At 32.9% G+C, this 20,331-nt stretch overlaps 1 protein-coding gene across 1 annotated transcript in view; it reads left to right on the plus strand.

Moving 5' to 3' along the window:
• LOC127720330 (basement membrane-specific heparan sulfate proteoglycan core protein-like) overlaps positions 1-20,331 on the plus strand; it is a 202,921-nt gene that overhangs the window by 55,456 nt on the left and 127,134 nt on the right. Inside the window, exons 7-12 of the mRNA XM_052226900.1 lie at positions 673-792; positions 11,101-11,211; positions 13,017-13,139; positions 14,164-14,268; positions 15,932-16,060; positions 17,735-17,862. Of these exons, the coding sequence (XP_052082860.1) occupies positions 673-792; positions 11,101-11,211; positions 13,017-13,139; positions 14,164-14,268; positions 15,932-16,060; positions 17,735-17,862 (716 nt within the window). The remainder of the gene's footprint in view (positions 1-672; positions 793-11,100; positions 11,212-13,016; positions 13,140-14,163; positions 14,269-15,931; positions 16,061-17,734; positions 17,863-20,331) is intronic.

Here is a 20,331-nt window from a genome sequence, read left to right on the forward strand (position 1 = left end):
TGTCGCCGACCTTGTTTATATCTGTTTACCGAGGAAATCGAGAAAGAGACTCGACCATGCGCTTTCAATAAACACTATCTATGAATGCCAATAGTTTTCTTTCTAACGGCACGTAATAGTCAAAGTTGTGACTGAGTGCTAAAATACGAAGATAGATAGATCTGTGCCATTTTCAGTGTATGCTTACAAATGAGCTACAATTACCTGATGCTATAAAGCGCTGATAGGATCAAGCTTAAATATAAAAGGTGCTTGAAATACAGTATAAATTTGTGTTACTGTCAAGCGCTCAGACGATGTTTTAAAACCCAACTCTGATCAGGGCAAAATTTCCGAAAAGTTATGGTCGCCAGATTTTCAATATTCTAATAGCCCAAATGGCAACCAATTATGAATTTTTGGTCGCCAATTAGCTTTTAAAGTCGCCCAGGAGACCATTTCAGTAGACTAAATTGAGGGCTGCAAAAGGGATACATATTTAAAGTCGAAAATAATGGCAAAAAACGAAAAATGACCAAAAGACACCAAAATCTGGGGTGATCTCAGGTGATCTGGAAGGGTAAACAGATTCTGCTCCACATAAGACACTAATAGTGTTACTGTTATAAAATTTGATAGCAATTTGGCTTATTCACTTATTAATGTTTTATGTTATTGTTATTATACTTACAGCACCGGTGATATGTAATACTGATGAGTTTCGTTGTAATAACAAGCAGCAGTGTGTACCGAAAGTGTTTGTTTGTAATAGACAGTTTGACTGTGCCGATGACAGTGATGAAGACAATTGTCGTAAGTTATCTCCCTTTTAGTCTTGATTAAATTTTGTGCTTTAAACCCCCTCCCCTCCTTGTTTTAAAAAAAAATCCAAAAAATTCATTAACTCACATTTTGCACTGAAACCATGATAACATGATCTTTATCAATAAAAAATTTCAAAATTGATTTTTGGATTTTTGTGGAGATATACATGTGTATATTGCTTTTTGTGTACCTGTTGACACCACATAATTATATTATGTATGTTTTTTTTTCGTCCTTTACATGCTTATTTCACATTTTATGGAAGTGAAATTTTGACAGCACAAAGCAGAAGTAATGTTTGAAATAATTTACTCATTCAGAATATAAGGCATTCTGGGTAATTTTTATACGACCGCAAAAAAATTTTGTGGTCGTATATTGGTATGACGTTGGCGTCGTCGTCGTCGTCCGAAGACACATTGGTTTTCGCACTCTAACTTTAGTTTAAGTGAATGGATCTTTTTGAAATTTTACCATAAGGTTAAATACCACAAAAGGAAGGTTGGGATTGATTTTAGGGGTTATGGTACCAACAGTTAAGGAATTAGGGGCCAAAAAGGGGCCAAAAATAAGCATTTTCTAGTTTCCAGACAATAACTGTGGAACGGTGTATGGATCTCTCTGAAATTATACTACAAGTTTCCATACCACAAAGGGATGGTTAGGATCTGCTTTGGGTGGTTATGGCTCAAACCGTTTAGGAATTAGGGGCAAAAAAGGGGGAAAAACAAGGTTGTCCTGGTTAATGGACAAATACTTTAGTACAAAACATAATTTAAAGCAGTGTAAGGGAGATAAATCAAATACATCATTGAAATTATCTCCCTTACACTGCTTTTAAATTATGTATAAAGTAATGGTTAATGAACAATAAAGATAATTTAAAACAGTGTAAGGGAGGTAATCCAAATACAACGTTTTGGTTACTTCCCTTACACTGCTTTTAAATTATGTTTAAAGAAATGCATATTTATCAAGGAAGACCAGTAAAAATATCTGCAAATGTTGCATCATTTTTTTTTACAAAAAAATCCATATGAAAGATTTGACACTATATTTTTAATTCTATTATAAAATAGATTAAGTTAGCACTATGGTAAATTTAAATGGGTAATTATGGTTGCCAACTCCATTGGAAATTTGAATTGAGTTTATGACCATATCTTGAGGGAAAGAATTTTTTGGGGGAGGTCCAAATTGGGGTCCAAAATTAAACTTTGTTTGATTTCAACAAAAATTGAATATATGGGGTTCTTTGATATGCTGAATCTAACCATGTATTTAGATTTTTTATTTGTGGACCTTGTTATCAAATTGGTTCATATTGAGGTCAAAAGGGTCCAAAATTAAACTTTGTTTGATTTCATCTAAAATTGAATTATTAGGGCTCTTTGATATTCCAAATCTAATCGTGTATTTAGATTTTTAATTTTGGGTCCTGTTTTTTAAATTGGTCTACATTAAGGTCCAAAGGGTCCAAAATTAAACTTTGTTTGATTTTAGCAAAAATTGAATATATGAGGTTCTTTGATATGCTGAATCTAAACATGTATTTAGATTTTTGATTTTTGGCCCAGTTTTCAAGTTGGTCCAAATTGGGGTCCAAAATTAAAATTTGTTTGATTTCAACAAAAATTGAATATATGGGGTTCTTTGATATGCTGAATCTAACCATGTATTTAGATTTTTTATTTGTGGACCCCGTTATCAAATTGGTTCATATTGAGGTCAAAAGGGTCCAAAATTAAACTTTGTTTGATTTCATCTAAAATTGAATTATTAGGGCTCTTTGATATTCCAAATCTAACTGTGTATTTAGATTTTTAATTTTGGGTCCTGTTTTTTAAATTGGTCTACATTAAGGTCCAAAGGGTCCAAAATTAAACTTAGTTTGATTTTAACAAAAATTGAATTCTTGGGGTTCTTTGATATGCTGAATCTAAACATGTGTTTAGATTTTTGGTTATGGGCCCAGTTTTCAAGTTGGTCCAAGATAGGGTCCAGTATTTAAACTTTGTTTGATTTCAACAAAAATTGAATATATGGGGTTCTTTGATATGCTGAATCTAAACATGAATTTAGATTTTTGATTATGGGCCCAGTTTTCAAGTTGGTCCAAATTGGGGTCCAAAATTAAACTTTGTTTGATTTCAACAAAAATTGAATATATGAGGTTCGTTGATATGCTGAATCTAACCATGTATTTAGATTTTTTATTTGTAGGCCCCGCTATCAAATTGGTTCATATTGAGGTCAAAAGGGTCCAAAATTAAAGTTTGTTTGATTTCATCAAAAATTGAATTATTGGGGTTCTTTGATATGCCAAATCTAACCGTGTTTTTAGATGTTTAATTTGGGTCCAGTTTTTTAAATTGGTCTTCATTGAGGTCCAAAGGGTCCAAAATTAAACTTAGTTTGATTTTAACAAAAATTAAATTCTTGGGGTTCTTTGATATGCTGAATCTAAACATGTGTTTAGATTTTTGATTATGGGCCCAGTTTTCAAGTTGGTCCAAGTTGGGGTCCAAAATTAAACTTTTTTTGATTTCAACAAAAATTGAATATATGGAGTTCTTTGATATGCTGAATCTAACCATGAATTTAGATTTTTTATTTGTGGGCCCTGCTATCAAATTGGTTCATATTGAGGTCAAAAGGGTCCAAAATTAAACTTTGTTTGATTTCATCAAAAATTGAATTATTGGGGTTCTTTGATATTCCAAATCTAACCGTGTATTTAGATTTTTAATTTTAAGTCCCGTTTTTTAAATTGGTCTACATTAAGGTCCAAAGGGTCCAAAATTAAACTTAGTTTGATTTTAGCAAAAATTGAATTCTTGGGGTTCTTTGATATGCTGAATCTAAACATGTGTTTAGATTTTTGATTATGGGCCCAGTTTTCAAGTTTGTCCAAGTTGGGGTCCAAAATTAAACTTTGTTTGATTTTAACAAAAATTGAATATATGGGGTTCTTTGATATGCTGAATCTAACCATGTATTTTGATTTTGGACATTGGACCATAATAGGTAAATTAAAAAAATTCAAGTTCTTAGACCACATTCTTTCTGTGTCAGAAACCTATGCTGTGTCAAATATTTAATAACAATCCAAATTCAGAGCTGTATCAAGCTTGAATGTTGTGTCCATACTTGCCCCAACTGTTCAGGGTTCGACCTCTGCGGTCGTATCAAGCTGCGCCCCAGCGAAGCATTTTATTTCAAAAACATTCACAAAACATTTTAGATCATTTTAATTTGCTAACAACTTTCTGTGCTTATCAAATGAATATCCTACCAGCTTATCAAATGAATATCCTACCAATGGCATAAAGTTATTTTCAACTTATGTACACAATATGAAATAACCCACATGCCTTTAAATATTAAATTCAGTAAATTTTTTTGGCTTTTTCTTTTTTAAATGTTGCAAAACTTAAGATTTCATGTTTATTTAAAGGGACAGTTTGAGTAGTGTAAATGTAAGTTTCAGGTTGGGGCATTGTCATGATTTATTGACTGGGTTAAGTACAGGATACAGGTTATGTATGGCTCTATCTATTGAATGGATAATTAAAGTAAAAGAAGGCAATTCTTTAAAATAATGGATAAGATAGTGCTGAAATTATATCATTTTGCATTTGAGCTGTCATATTTCACAAGTTAACTCTTTTGTCCCAATAATGAATTTTTAACCTCAATATTATGCCGTATTTCATATATTTAATTAATTTGTTTGTGACAGTTCATTGTGTTGTGTTCAGTTTTCCACACCCTTTAACTCATTAACTACCACCAATTTGCTGTGCTAAACAACTGCTAAAGACATTGCTAAGGTTTTAAAGACTAATTGATGGAAGGTCAAATCCAGTTGTTAATATTTAGGTTTTTAGGATAATTTGCAAGTAGAATTTGTTGCTATTAGAAGGGGATATAACTTCGTCTCACTGGAAAAGGAATAATTTTGCCCCCCCCCCCCCTCTTTTTCGACAAGAAAGGGAGATAATTTTGTCCCTGCTAGAAGGGTAGATAACTATATGATTAAAGTACAAGAGCAGACAATCTTGCCCCCACAGCAAGGGAAGGGGAGATAATTTGTCCCTGCTAGAAGGTTGCAGTCTTGTATTTGACTGCTCCATAGGCTTACATGCAAAACAGCTGATCTTTGAAAATTTTTTAAAATAAAATGCTACATAGAAATTTTTATTAATGTGCATATCATGTATGTAGTAATGTGAAATTGTGATTTAATCGTAAAAAATGTGGGTCATGCCATGAAGAATAAAAAGTTATGTAACCTTGAAGTCAAAACTATTTTTTTCTACTTTCTGTTTGCTGTTTTTACTAGGCCACACCACTTCCAGTAAACATGATATCCTTCCAGATAACAGGATAACTGTGTCCCCACAAGAAGGGGAGATAACTTTGTCCCTGCTAAAAGGGTGGATAACTTTGTCCCAACTAGAAGGGGAGATAACATTGTCCCTGCTAGGTATATAACTTTGTGTTACAACTACAAGGGCAGATAACTTTGTTCCCCAGCATTTTGACATGTATATGTAAATGTTTTAGCCTATGATCAATGCTCATCAAGTGAGTTTCGTTGTGACGATGGATCATGCATCAGCGTGAATCTTGTCTGTAACGGCAGATCTGACTGCGCTGATCGCTCTGATGAGAGAGGATGTCGTAAGTATGGCTCTGGAGCATTTGTGATGTAACCGTGCATTAGCTCATTTATGCTCATAGTATCATCTCCAATATAATCATATTCATACTTAATTAAATAGGTGTAGATATTTCAAGCCAGTGTTTAGATTATTTATCTTATAGTTTATAACATGCTAAACTCTTGATATTCACTGACTATGTTCAGAATAGGTTTGAATGTCCCAAAATGATAAAAATTTATTCACAATATATTTTGTTTTTAATTATTTCTACTTATTTTCATCAAAGGGTCTTTTGTGACAACATAAAAAAAGTCGAATATTTTTTTTCTTTTCACTACTTTTATACGACCGCAAAAAAATTTTTGTGGTCATATATTGTATGACGTTGGCGTCGTCGTCGTCATCGTCGTCGTCCGAAGACACATTGGTTTTCGCACTCTAACTTTAGTTTAAGTAAATAGATCTCTATGAAATTTTACCACAAGGTTCAATACCACAAAAGGAAGGTTGGGATTGATTTTGGGGGTTATGGTACCAACAGTAAAGGAATTAGGGGCCAAAAAGGGGCCAAAAATAATCATTTTTGTAACTTCCAGACATAACTTGTGTGTTAGTGTATGGATCTCTCTGACATTGTACCATAAGGTTCCATATCACAAAAGGAATGCTGGGATTGATTTTTGGGGTAATTGCCTCAAAATTTTAGGAATTAGGGGCCAAAAAAGGGGCAAAAAACAAGCATTTTTCTAGTTTCATGACAATAACTTGTGTGTAAGTGTATGGATCTTTCTGAAATTGTACTACAAGGTTCCATATCACAAAGGGAAAGCTGGAATTGAGTTTGGGGGTAATTGCCGAAATGTTTAGGAATTGGGGGCCAAAAAGGGGCCAAAAATAAGCATTTTTCTAGTTTCCAGACAATAACTTGTGTTCAAGTGTATGGATCTCTCTGAAATTGTACTGCAAGGTACCATACGACAAAGGGAAGGCTGGGTTTGATGATGGGGGTAATTGCCTCAATATTTTAGGAATTAGGGGCCAAAAAGGGGCAAAAAACAAGCATTTTTCTAGTTTCAGGACAATAACTTGTGTGTAAGTGTATGGATCTTTCTGAAATTGTACTACAAGGTTCCATATCACAAAGGGAAAGCTGGGTTTGAATTTGGGGGTAATTGCCCTAAATGTTTAGGAATTTGGGGCAAAAAAGGGGCCAAAAAACAAGCATTTTTCTAGTTTCCAGACAATAACTTGTGTTCAAGTGTATGGATCTCTCTAAAATTGTACTGCAAGGTACCATACCACAAAGGGAAGGCTGAGATTGAGTTTGTGGGTGATGAATCATAAGGGGGTTCAAAAAATTTGGGGGGATGGATTTTTTTTTTTCCTTTTTTTTTTCTTTTAAAATTTTCCATTTTAAGTTGGTTATTTCTGATTTATATTTAAAAGCAAATAATAATGATATGGTAGGAGATACACACCAAACAGGATGTGTAAATTATTATATAATAAGTATTGTGCAATAGCAAGAAATTTTCAATTGCACAGTATTGCACAATAACAAGAAATCTTCAATTGCACAGTATTGCGCAATAGCAAGAAATCTTCAATTGCACAGTATTGCGCAATAGCAAGAAATATCCAATAGCACAATATTTCCCAATAGCAAGAAATTGTCAATTGTACAGTATTGCGCAATAGCAAGAAATATTTAATTGCACAGTATTGTGCAAAAGAAGATACTTCGTACAAATTGCTTATTTCTTGACCAATTTCAATGGGGTCTTATTCTTGAATTCTTGGGGTTCTTTAATATGCTGAATCTAACCGTGTATTTAGTTTTTGGATTTTGGGCCCCGTTTTTAAATTGGTCCACATTGAGGTCCAAAGGGTCCAAAATTAAACTTTGTTTGATTTCATCAAAAATTGAATTATTGGGGTTCTTTGATATGCCAAATCTAACCGTGTATTTAGATTCTTAATTTTTGGTTCCGTTTTCAAATTGGTCTACATTAAGGTCCAAAGGGTCCAAAATTAAACTTAGTTTGATTTTAACAAAAATTGAATTCTTAAGGTTCTTTGATATGCTGAATCTAAACATGTATTTAGATTTTTGATTATGGGCCCAGTTTTCAAGTTGGTCCAAATCGGGGTCCAAAATTAAACTTTGTTTGATTTCAACAAAAATTGAATATATGGGGTTCTTTGATATGCTGAATCTAACCATGTATTTGGATTTTGGATTTTTGGGCCCCGTTATCAACTTTGTCCACATTGAGGTCAAAAGGGTCCAAAATTAAACTTTGTTTGATTTCATCAAAAATTAAATTCTTGGGGTTCTTTGATATGCTGAATCTAACCATGTATTTAGATTTTGGATATTGGACCATAATAGGTGAATGTCCAATTTAAAATTTTTAAGTTCTTAGACCACATTCATTCTGTGTCAGAAACCTATGCTGTGTCAAATATTTAATCACAATCCAAATGCAAAGCTGTATCAAGCTTGAATATTGTGTCCATACTTGCCCCAACTGTTCAGGGTTCGACCTCTGCGGTCGTATCAAGCTGCGCCCTGCGGAGCATTTTATTGTCATCTGTTCTTTTAGTTATGGTATAATCACTTTTATTCCCAAAATTATTTTATAAACCCTCAATATACATGTATACATCTTATCTATAATATAATCCTTTTATTCCATAATTTATTTTATAAACGTTCAATATACATGTATACCAATTTTTCCTCCCAGACAGAGTTTAAACAGTACACACTAGGTGATTTAGTTAAAAATCATTATTGGTTGTAATCTTTTATCTAAATGCTATAAATTGTGCATAATTCATAATTCACTCTAAAGTGTCCCAGGACCTCCTTGGCAGAGTGGTCAAAGTAGTTTATCTACAGTGACCACTAGCCTATTAGCTCTGAGGTTGTGAGTTCAAATCCTGCTCACAGCGAGGTGCGTTTGACTACAATCTTAATTGACAAGGACTGCTAGTTTTCTCTCTGGGTACTCTCATTTCCTCCACCAATAAAAACTGTCAGCCAAGATGTAGCTTAGGTTGCTGAAAGGATGATAAACACCAACAAACAAACAGATCAAAAACTTAAGTATTTTGTGACAGCTATAAACCAAAACATTCAGTCTCTCCCTGTGATCGACTCATTGACTTGCAAAGGCCTGAACACTTTATTGGATAAAACGGTGTCATGAATCAGTGCTCTCTGGATGAGAAAGCCAATTTAGATTGAAACTTGCATGTTATCCAGATAGATAAAACCCAAGCTACAAATGTAATTAAAAATAATCAAAGGACAATTTTTCATTGAATAGGCATTCTTGCATTAATGCACCCATCGTAGAGCAGTGGAATATTACAACTGAATTATTCTGGTTATGACAGCTAGGGTCATTGGGTCATTATCACCTTTAATCTCCATTAGTGACCCTGTTTTACAGTTATTCAATTAAAGCCAACAAGAAAGATTTTTAACTTCATCAATTTGTATGTACTATAAATATACACGACAAATGTAAAATCCATCGTGTATACTGTATATTGGGGAATTTTTATTCATAAAGCCCCCTAATGAGAGTTAATTGGGAATATTATTATCACGTTATCATGCCATTACAACGATGTATAACTATGCAACACTTTGGTGGCAGGAACCAGACTTTGACAAAAAATACAAGGGCAATCATTCATGATTATGAAGTTGAAAACCAATATATCATAATTATGAAGATAAAAAATAGATATGTTAGATGTAATTTAGACACAAATATTTGGCATTAAAGATAAATTGAAATTGAAAAAAAATACTCCTCAGGAACAATGCATTTACATAAATGTGAACAAAGTTTTATTGTTGGATATGAATTTTCATGGATTTCATGGAAAGAAATTAATATGGTATGAAGATACCTTGGTCTGTATCATTAGGCACGCTGAGTCAAGTTTATAACAATGCTGACTCACAAGATAAACATCCTAGCAAGACATGGTCTGACTTGCACATCATTCTGACTCCATGCAGACATGTGATTCTTCCAGCAGTAGTCAAATCTCCCGATTTTTAAGCCCTCTTCCATCCCTCTGGTTAATAATTCAAATCCTCTGTTTTTTTCAAAATTTCAACCCAAAAGAATTTTTCAATCTGTATTTTTTATTACCATTGATGTCAACATTAATTACATTTTTGTGTTACTGATGTAAGTAATTTTCACCTGTAAATCAAAGAACTTGTATATAATTATATGGCTCTACTTGACCATGTCTAACTACCGGTAGTCTGTCCTCACATTCCTATATTTCATGTTCTTTGTGTGCAGGAATACCTATTTTTTTTAGATTTTTGAATAACCAACCCAGACAAAAAACCATTTGAATCTCTTACTCAAAGCTAGCACCCTACCACAGACCACTTCCGTAGTTGGGATATTAAATAACCAGTAACCAATCCATCATTAAACACCGGTCTTTCATTCATTTATCATGTATACTTGCCCTGATATACATTGTAAGACAATTGCATTCTGAGTTATTGGACATGTAGTATATATTTCTATAAAACCTATATTTATGAATGCACAAACAAATATAAGAGATTTTATTTATTTTCTGTTATTAAATTTATTAGTTATATATATTTATAATTGGTAATTGGTAAACTACTTAACTTTGAACAGAGCAAATCTCTGAACTATTTTTTTTTTTTTGTAAAAAGAGCCCCTGACTTGTTGAAGGAGAGTATTTGGAATTGGTTGTCACATGATTTTTAAGCTTTAGATTGCAATGCAATTACTTGGGTTGTCCTGTACTTTACTTATTACATGTTGTTATTATTATTAACAGATTAATGTGATATAAATGTTAGAAATCGTGATTTTTGTAATTTTATTTTGAATCTTAGTTTTTACTGACTTTACTTGTTTTATTTGGTTTAGTACTAACAGTTTATTTTTTTTAATAATATGGTTATTTAAATATATATGTATGAGAAAATATCTTAAAAAATGCAAAGAGATAAGATATGTTGTATTAATTAACGACACAAAGTTCCAACGTTCACTCAAGAAAACCCAAATGAAAAGGAACTGCACTTTTATTATTGGTCTTAACTTATCTTTTACCCTCATCCTGTGTGTATCCATATAAATTTCTTCAAACAAGTGAAAAATCTGTAGTTGATGTTTAAGTTTTCAAAGAATGCTATCAAGAGTCCTAAATAGGCATTAGGGGCTTTAAAAAGGCAATTAGGGTCCATATTTTGTCAAGCTGTTGTGACCACTTAGACCAATATCTTCTTAGAAGAGAATAAGCATCCATGTTTATTACTCATATTTGTTAAAACTGCAGTATTGCAAAAAGTTTGAAGGATATATATATAGTAGCGCTGAAAAAAACCCTCATTTTTGCCATTAAAATTATAATATGAAGTTTAAAAAAGACTCATTCAAAGCATCATGGATAATGGTTTCATTAAAATACCCTACCATCCTTTTTTATTGCTTCTGGACCTGTGTATTTTTTAAAAAAGCCAGAAAAAAGCAATCAAATATGTAAAATATTGGAACATTTAAAGCAATCATAATGATGATTTATAAATGTATATTTTCAGCTGAAGGATGCCGTTTGGGTCAGTTTGAATGCCGTAATGGACAATGTATTGAATCCTTGCTGAGGTGTAATGACCAGTTTGACTGTGATGATCTGTCTGATGAAGAAGAATGTAAGTTTGAAGTCTGAGGGTGGGGATGGGTGGGACCCTAGGGGACAATGTATTGAATCCTTGCTGAGGTGTAATGACCAGTTTGACTGTGATGACCTTTCTGATAAAGAAGAATGTAAGTTGGAAAGTCTGAGGGTAGGGATGGGTGAGACCCTAAGGGACTGTGTATTGAATCCTTGGTGAGGTGTAATGACCAGTTTGACTGTGATGATATGTAAGTTGGAAGTCTGAGGGTAGGGATGGGTGTGACCCTAAGGGACAGTTGAAGTTTGAATTGAGGGTAGGGATTACTGTAGCACAAGGGTACAAGTTAATTAAGTCTGATGGTAAGGATGGATGCAGCTCTTGGGGACAGAAAAGGTAGAATGGAAGTTTGAGAAAGGAATTGATGTAGCAATAGGGTACAGCAAAGAGTGAGGATGAAGTTTGAGGGAAGGAATGAATGTGGCACTTAGTGATAGAAAGAGGAAATAAACCTCAAAGTATAAGTTTTCTGTCAAATATCATTTAACAAGAAGAGTCCCACTACTGAATGGTCTAAGTTATTCATATAAAAATAAGGAGATGTGGTATGATTACCAATGAGACAACTATCCACCAAAGTTCTACAGTTATCTCTAGCCTGTCAATAAGGTTGTGGGTTCAAACTAATATCGTCGCTGGGCTTCCAAAATGTCATATATATGACTTTTTTGGCTAAAATTACTTTTCACACAAATCGTCTTGGCGGGCGGCAATCTTTGATACTCCAAAATAGCATACAGTTTGACCAATCAAAACATTTGAAAAAAGACTTGTGACAAAATTGCCAATCTCAGCTGCTTCAGTAAAGTTTGCTTTCAAAATGTTGTATGTTAACTTGAAAAGTGTTGTATAATGGCTTTGGGAATCAAATACTTGTACACTTCTATATTTCTGTTAAAATAAGTTTAGTTTTTAAGTAATCCACAAACATCATAGTTTTTATTTCACTGTCATTTACAAAAATATTCAGGTTCACTTACTACATTTTGGAAGCATGCATTTCAACCAAATTTTCAAAGCTTGTTTGTGAGATACTTTTTTTTGAAAAATTTGTAATTGACAACATTTTGGAAGCCCAGCAACGCTATGGTTGTGGCAAACATGTGCTCGACTTCTATCTTGATTTAATAAAATTGCCAGTATTTCTGTGGAAGGTTTGCGGTTCTCTCTTGGACCTCCAGCTTCCTCCACCTGTAAAAAATAGCCACCATGATATAGCCAAGTGTTATTGTAAACCAACTTATTTTTGGGGAAACCTTATGTCCCAGTTAGCCCTTTATAACACACTTCATGGCAATTTAAGGATTTTTGCTACTCTTGTTTTTAATTTTTTATCAGATATTCCGCACCCTGTAGTTTCATCCATGTTGCGCCAATACAAATTTTGCCCGCTAACCCCCCCTTTTCTTTTCATAATTTTATAACATATAGTTTAAAAAACATTTTTGAATATCTTAAAAAATTCTTTTTTCATAGTTTTTGAAAGAAAAATGTGCCAATGTTAAATGTTTGAAAAATCTATAGAGAATTATTTCCCTCCAAATTTTCAATTGATTATATCTCAAAAACAAGCACACAGACCTTTCATTTTTTTCTGCTTTTTAAGTTCTGTTATTTATATACTATCAATTTATGACAGTCTTTCAAAAAAATTGTTACTTTGAAACAGAGGATCGAACATCCTTAACTTCACAATTTTCAAATACCTTTTTTAAATTTTATTTCAGGTAAGTTGCTCCACCTTTTAACAGGAATTGAATAATTTTTACATTTTATTTTAGGTAATGTTGCTCCACCATGCCCTGAAGGTCTCTACCGTTGTGATGATGGACAATGTGTTTCACCAGATGCCAGATGTAATGGAATTGTCCAATGTCGGGATCGTTCAGATGAAGCAAATTGTGGTATGATTTAAAACGCACAGAAGATTTTACCTATTGCATAAGTCAGTAAAAGTTTGTTGAAAAAGAATATCGGTCAATGAACATGAGAAAGCCAATAGTATAATACTTAAACAAAATACCAAATTAGAAAAGAACACCATTTGTGTTGTAAAGACACATCAAGTTTTGTATTGTTTTATTGACTCCGGATCCTAGACAAATAAGAACTGATAATTTTAGCGATGTTTTTATATTACTTTTAAAAAAATTGTGACTTGATAGGTTACACTACAATGAATGCTCGCAGATAATTTTTAATTTCATTATTTTCATTGCAATTATTAATATTAAAATTTTGTCCTTGTTCAACAATAGCAGTAATCAATACACAAACATTTTTGAGTTTATAAAAAGTAAAACAAGAAAAATACGGAACTCCAAGGAAAATTCAAAACGGAAAGTCCCTTATCAAATGGCAAAATCAAAAGCTCAAACACATCAAACAAATGGAAAACAACTGTCATATTCCTGACTTGGCACAGGCATTTCCTTATGTAGAAATTGGTGGATTAAATCTGGTTTTATAGCTAGCTAAACCTCTCACTTGTATGACAGTCACATAAAATTCCATTATATTGACAACAATGTGTGAACAAAACAAGCAGTCATAATAGGTAAAAATGTTAAAAATAGGGATACAGCAGTCAACATTGTGTTTTAATCTTAATCACTATAAAAACAAACAAATATATATTATAGTACCCTATATCGGGTTATTTCATGTTGGGTTTTGTTTGCAGTTTTGGCCTTTAGATGGGGAAGCTAAGTGTTATCTGTGTTTATATTCACATTTCATGGTCTTTTACAATGCATTTAGATAAACACTGAAATTTTCACTTTAATAGGGTAAATTTCACAATAAAAATGTCTCCCACACATATTGCAAAAATTAGACACACACAGACATTTTTCAATATACAGTATGCAAAGAGTAGAGAGTTTTTAGTGTTCCAGGAAATTAAAATTGTAATTTTTCTGTTTTCAGCTTGCAGACCAGATGAGTTTCGATGTAGAAGTGGACAGTGTATACCAAGCTCCAGAAAATGTGATAGTACCCCTGACTGCCAGGATCGTTCAGATGAAGAAGATTGTAAGTTGACCTTCTGACCTTTGTGTCCAATTCTTGGGTTACCGTGGATTCATTATTATTAGTTGAGTACAAATTTTTTGTGGGTATAGAAGATAGGCGAAAAATACGAAAGGGACATTCAAATTCATGTCCTAAGTCAGGAATCTGATGTTCAGTAGTTGTCGTTTGTTGATGTGGTTCATAAGTGTTTCTCGTTTCTTGTTTTTTATAAAGATTAGACCGTTAATTTTCCCGTTTGAATGGTTTTACACTAGTAATTTTTTAGGTGCCCTTTATAGCTTGCTGTGCGGTGTGAGCCAAGGCTCTGTGTTGAAGACTGTACTTTGACCTATAATGGTTTACTTTTATAAATTTTGACTTGGATGGAGAGTTGTTTCATTGGCACTCATACCACATCTTCTTATATCTATTTGACGCATTCATATAATTTTTTTAAAAGGTTAAAAATTGATCAGATGCTCGGTAGCAAGTCAGGTGTTTTAAAATACTTGTTTACAAATTACTGAATCTTGTATGTATCTACCAAAATGCTGCGACTGTGTAGCTCAATGTTATATTAATATTTAGTGGGGGCTATATTGCATCTGTTTGTCTGTCTGTTTGTCCAACAAATATTTCTGTCCCACTTTTATGTTGTATCCACTTTGAAGTTGTCGTTACACTTTTGTACTACTGAACAGAATGACTTTATATGTAATCAGCATGTCATGAAATATAATTTCCTTCATAATATAAGTTCCAAGCGGAAGTAATATTCGGTAATATTATTTCTCTAATTCTTACCAGATTTATCCATTTCCGGACCTGTTGATTATTTTTATTTAATCAACGTGTGGTTCGTTTTATCTCAGTTCTTCATTGGTCAAAATTTGATTATGACGTTAAACTTCCTTGATTTCCTTTGAATTTCCTATTGTGACGTCATGAAAAAAGGTGACCATGCCTGATGATGTCAGAGAGAAAGCACACATCTTTTTGCAGATCATTTGAAAATTAGGATTGAAATTGTCTGTATATCGTCCAAAAATCATTAGAGAAACAGATTCCACCACTAAATCTTTGGCAATACAATATTTATCCACTCTCAACAGTTAAATTTTGAATATTTAAAACGCTCGACCAGCCTCATATTTTAAACCAGAAGAAATATTATGGGATTGTCTATAACAAATTTTCAAATTTATGGATTCTTATAACATTTATTTGATAGGTCCAGTAAAACCAATATGTCCAGTAACTCGAATAATTCAAGCCCTTTCCGTGTCCGATTTTCTCCCACACGAGGGCTTGAACTCCTTATGATCATTGGCCGCATCGTCTGCTCTCTGTGAGAGAGAGCCAATCGGCGGCGATCAGGATAATGAGTCTGCGCAACTGTCTTGTAATTGTCTTACTAAACACGTGTGTTCAATTAACACAAATCCGATAATAATTAATTAACATCAATTAACATCAGTTTACATCATTTAACATCAATTAACATCCGGAACTCCTCCTTCTTTAGCTGCCAACTTAAATCAAAATTCCCATATTGCATAGCGGTGTGAATTTTCCGGTTGACGGTCTTTATCGAGGAATATAACGACTGAATTATTCGGGTTATATGTCCAGAGGGAATGTTTACCTGGCCCTGATTCACTGTCATTTGTTATTTATTTGATAGGTCCAGTAAAACCAATATGTCCAGAGGGAATGTTTACATGTGCTGACAATCAGTGTATACCACAAGTTAGGAGGTGTGACAATAGACGAGACTGTAGAGATGGTACAGATGAATCTGTGGCAACATGTGGTTAGTATATCATGTGACACAAGTTAAGAGGGTCTGGATGGGGGGGGGGGATCCCTTAATTCTGTATTTTTAAGCCATTTTTCTCTAGTCTCTATAAATTTTGTTCAGTATTCTCTATTCTTTATAATTTAGCACCTAATTATTTTCTTTTCTTTCATTTTTTGCTCCCTATTTTTCTCTATTCTCTATTTTTATTGACAATTTTTCTGCAGTATTGGCCCATTATTCTCTATTATGCAATCCCCATCCAGACCCTCAGTAATTCCAATTGATATTTTTTAACCATTAAATCCATGCCAATATTTGGATAGTGTCATCTGAATCTATAGTTTCATGCTCTATGCTTATTAAACATGGGGAGGCATTATTTTTGTCAATATCTAAATGCTAAAGGTTAGCAAGAATTATTTTGATTCCTATAAACAAATTTTGATTTGATTTGGTTTGAGGTGATCCTGTAAGATATGTTTAAAAGGCAGCCATTTTGATTTGTTAAAGCAAAATTAAAAAAAAAATGAAATCAACATGTTTCACGATTTAAAGTGAGCAAATATAATATATACTGACTTACTATTTTAAAAAAGGAGTAAGTTGGGTAAGGGCCATATTTGGCCCCGATTATAAAGTTCAATGTTGCAAGATGAAAAATGTTTTAAGATGACTTAAAGACATGTGAGAAAGTTAAATAGAATTTGTTGTGTCAAAGTTTTATTCTCAAGCGTTGATTTTTACATCCCAAATAGGTCAAGATACAAGATTTTGGCCAAATTTGACAGGAAACATAGAGCGCAGGCGTCAACAAACTAAATATTCAAGTTAGAAATGTAAAATGTCTTTACAAACATTATTTCAAAATATCTTTTTAGTCGACGTATGCGCTCTATGTTTCCTGTCCATTAATCAATGTAAATTTGCCCATTTTCTTTGATTTTTTTCATGGAAAATCAAAATGAGTACTATTTGTGATGTCATGAATAAAATGTAGGTACGTAAATTTTTATCAAACAGCTTATTTCCTATCTAGTCACTGTAATAGCTATGATTCATTGTGATATTGGTCAATAAATCCTAATTTGAAATTTAAGCTAAAAAACAGGGCCATTTTAGGGCCCCTTTCGAACCTACTCCTTTGATTGAATTTCATAGCAAACAACTTCCAGTGAAATGTACATTTGAGTTCTAGTGTTCAAAATACAACTGAAATGTCTGACTAAATAACAGCTATATTAATGAAAATAAGGAGATGAGGTATGAATACCAATGATACTACTATTCTCCAGAGAGGACCAACTGATATGAATTTAAACAATTAAACATCACTGTATGACCTTCAACAATGATCAAAACCCATACTTTATAGTAAGCTATAAAAGGTCCCAACATGACAACATTTTTAAAATTCAAAGAGACAATCAACTCCATTTTCGATTTTGGCCATTATTCAATATGTTTTCTTTGCAGTGATTTTATCATGAATACTACAAGCTTTATATAATATGAGGAAAAACTACATAGTATAAAAATAAGAAGATGTGGTATGATTGCCAATGAGAAAACTCTCCACAAGAGACCAAATGACACAGAAATTAACAACTATAGGTCACTGTATGGCCTTCAACAATGAGTAAAACCCATACCACATAGTCAGCTATAAATGGTTTGAATTTATTTTAGGTGTTATTGTGACCTCACTAAAAATAACAAACAAAGAGCTAGTTCTGAATGAGGGAGAAACTGCTGTGTTTGATTGTGTTGTTGAGGCTAATACCCCTATCAGAATCCATTGGACCAGAGGTTCTCAGGTAATTACCATGGTGATAGCGTTGAGGTTATTTTTGTTTTTTATTTAAAATGTAATAACTGTGCAACTTGACATCATGCTTTTTTGTTTTTTTTTCCAATTTAGTATACTAAAATACTTATACATTGTATGACTCCATGTAAATCCACACATTGGAAATTTTCTCCTAATTTAGTCAATTTTGTTGATTACTGAAGATTTATTGATAAGTATATTTTTAGATTTCTGAAAATTTACAGCAAACATTTCATGTATTCAAAATTTTGTTGTAAATTTTTTTAGTCAAAGAGCACCTCTACCCTAAAATTGCATGGTGAAATATTGAAGGTTTGAAAAAAAATTCTGAAAATATATTGCATAATTTACAAAGTTTAACCATGCAGCTATATTATTACATTATTATCTAGGTTTTTTTTATTTGGTTTAACTAAAGCCAAAAGTAATAAAGATAAGTTACTTCAGACAGTAATTATCTTGTTTATTTGTTTAAAATTTATAAATCATTTATAAAACTTCTTTCATTTTTACATTATCTTGTATAAACTAGGAAGTTTGAAAGGTTCATACCAAACAAATTATTTATAAAAGTAATGAAATGGGTTTCTATAGATTTGAATTGGTACCATGCAATTTTCTTAATATCAGTGTTCACACTTTACCACAGTGACTCTTTTCACAAAAAATCTTACGATTAAAATTGATCATAAGTTGTACTGAAATGTGTATGACTTACGAGTATTTTTCCTCTTTAAGATTTTTTGTGAAAAGAGTCGCAGGCTTGTAAAATTGCTTACAGGTCTGTAAAAATCATCACTACAGGCCAACAGAATCTGACTCAAATTTTCCAAAAATTGAGCTCTGGGCCTGTTGATTTGAATATTCATTGTGAAGACTAATATGCTTTTATCATTTTTAATTAGCTGATTTTATTCAAAACTATATAAAAATGATACAGTATATATATATATATATTAAATACTAAATGTTGTATGAAAAATGGGACTACCCTATTCTATTAAACTTTATATACACAATCTATCATCATTGATCTGATATACAATATTCAATTCAGAAACAGGGGCCTCGGTGACCGAGTGGTCTAAGAATTTGAACTACTGTTTCACTAGCCTGTAAACACTAGCCTGTAAACACTGAGGTTGTCAGTTCAAGTCCCGCACGGTGCAGATGCACTCAACTCCAATCTTATTTGACAAGGATTGTCAGTTTTCCTACCGAAGGTCAGTGGTTCTCTCTGGGCACTCCGGCTTCCTCCACCAATAAAAACTGACCGCCATGAAATAGCACAATAGTGTTGAAAGTGGCATTAAACACCAATCATCATCAAATCAATTCAGAACTGTAAAAAGTAAAAAAAGAAGATAACTTGGGAGCAGTAGAAATAAAGTTTAAATGAAAAAAAGACAACATGGTCAAAAATAACAAAACACTACACACAAAACCAGAGAGCAACACGAACCCCACCAAAATCTGGGGATGAACACAGGTGCTCCAAAAGGGTAAGCAGTTCCTGCTCCACATGTGGTACCCATAGTGTTGCTCAAACAAGTATTGTCACAATCAAGCAAAAATGGACATGATTGTGGTTACGACAAGTTGAACATATTTATGGTTATCTATGACACAGGTAATCTGTAAGGTTCATCAAAATCAATTCTGACCTGCCAACTATCCTGATTTATGGGGGATATCCCCCATGAGAGGTGTTGACCTGAATTTTGAAATTCTTTATCATATAAACTGAACACCTCAAAACAGGCATTCAAATGAGTTAAAAGGGTATTTAAGCACATATTATACTCATTCAAATAATATAGTGGTATATTAAGAACACTTATGACAAATCACTTAAATCCCCCATGTAGATTTTGAAAAGTTGGCAGGTATGAATCATGATAACATCAATAAAATAGTTTGAGGGATGACTCCAATTTTTACTACCAACCTTTGATGCAATAGCTTCCTTGTAAGCAGTTATCCTCTATTTAGGAAATTATGAAAGGAAACACAAGCTCTGGAATAGTGTATCAGTTGTTTCCTGTTTCAGAATCGGGGATTGTGGGTAATGTCACTTTGTGTGTCCAAAAATGAAAATAATGTCATGCTATTGATGGAATATCCATTGTTCATAACATTGTCCGCAAATCAAAACCTTTCTGTGTATACTTTGAAATTAGTACCCAGAATGCATTAGTCTCTAGAATTGGGGAATTTTGTCAATTTTGACCAGGACTTTTTATTCCTGTCATTATTATGAACAACCCCATAAATGAGAGTGTAAAGCCATTCTCATTTTAAAAGTATTCTTAGGAATTTTTCATTCAATTTTGTTGATTAAAAGTTTCAGGATAATATGGTAAGTATAACATAAGTGGTATATATAACTTACCCTTAATTAACAGGTTAGAGCAGATGCAATGTTCCATGCAACCATGCCGATCAGTGATTTATA

This window comes from Mytilus californianus, unplaced genomic scaffold, assembly GCF_021869535.1.
Source record: "Mytilus californianus isolate M0D057914Y unplaced genomic scaffold, xbMytCali1.0.p SCAF_11, whole genome shotgun sequence".
Taxonomy (NCBI): Eukaryota; Metazoa; Mollusca; class Bivalvia; order Mytilida; family Mytilidae; genus Mytilus; species Mytilus californianus.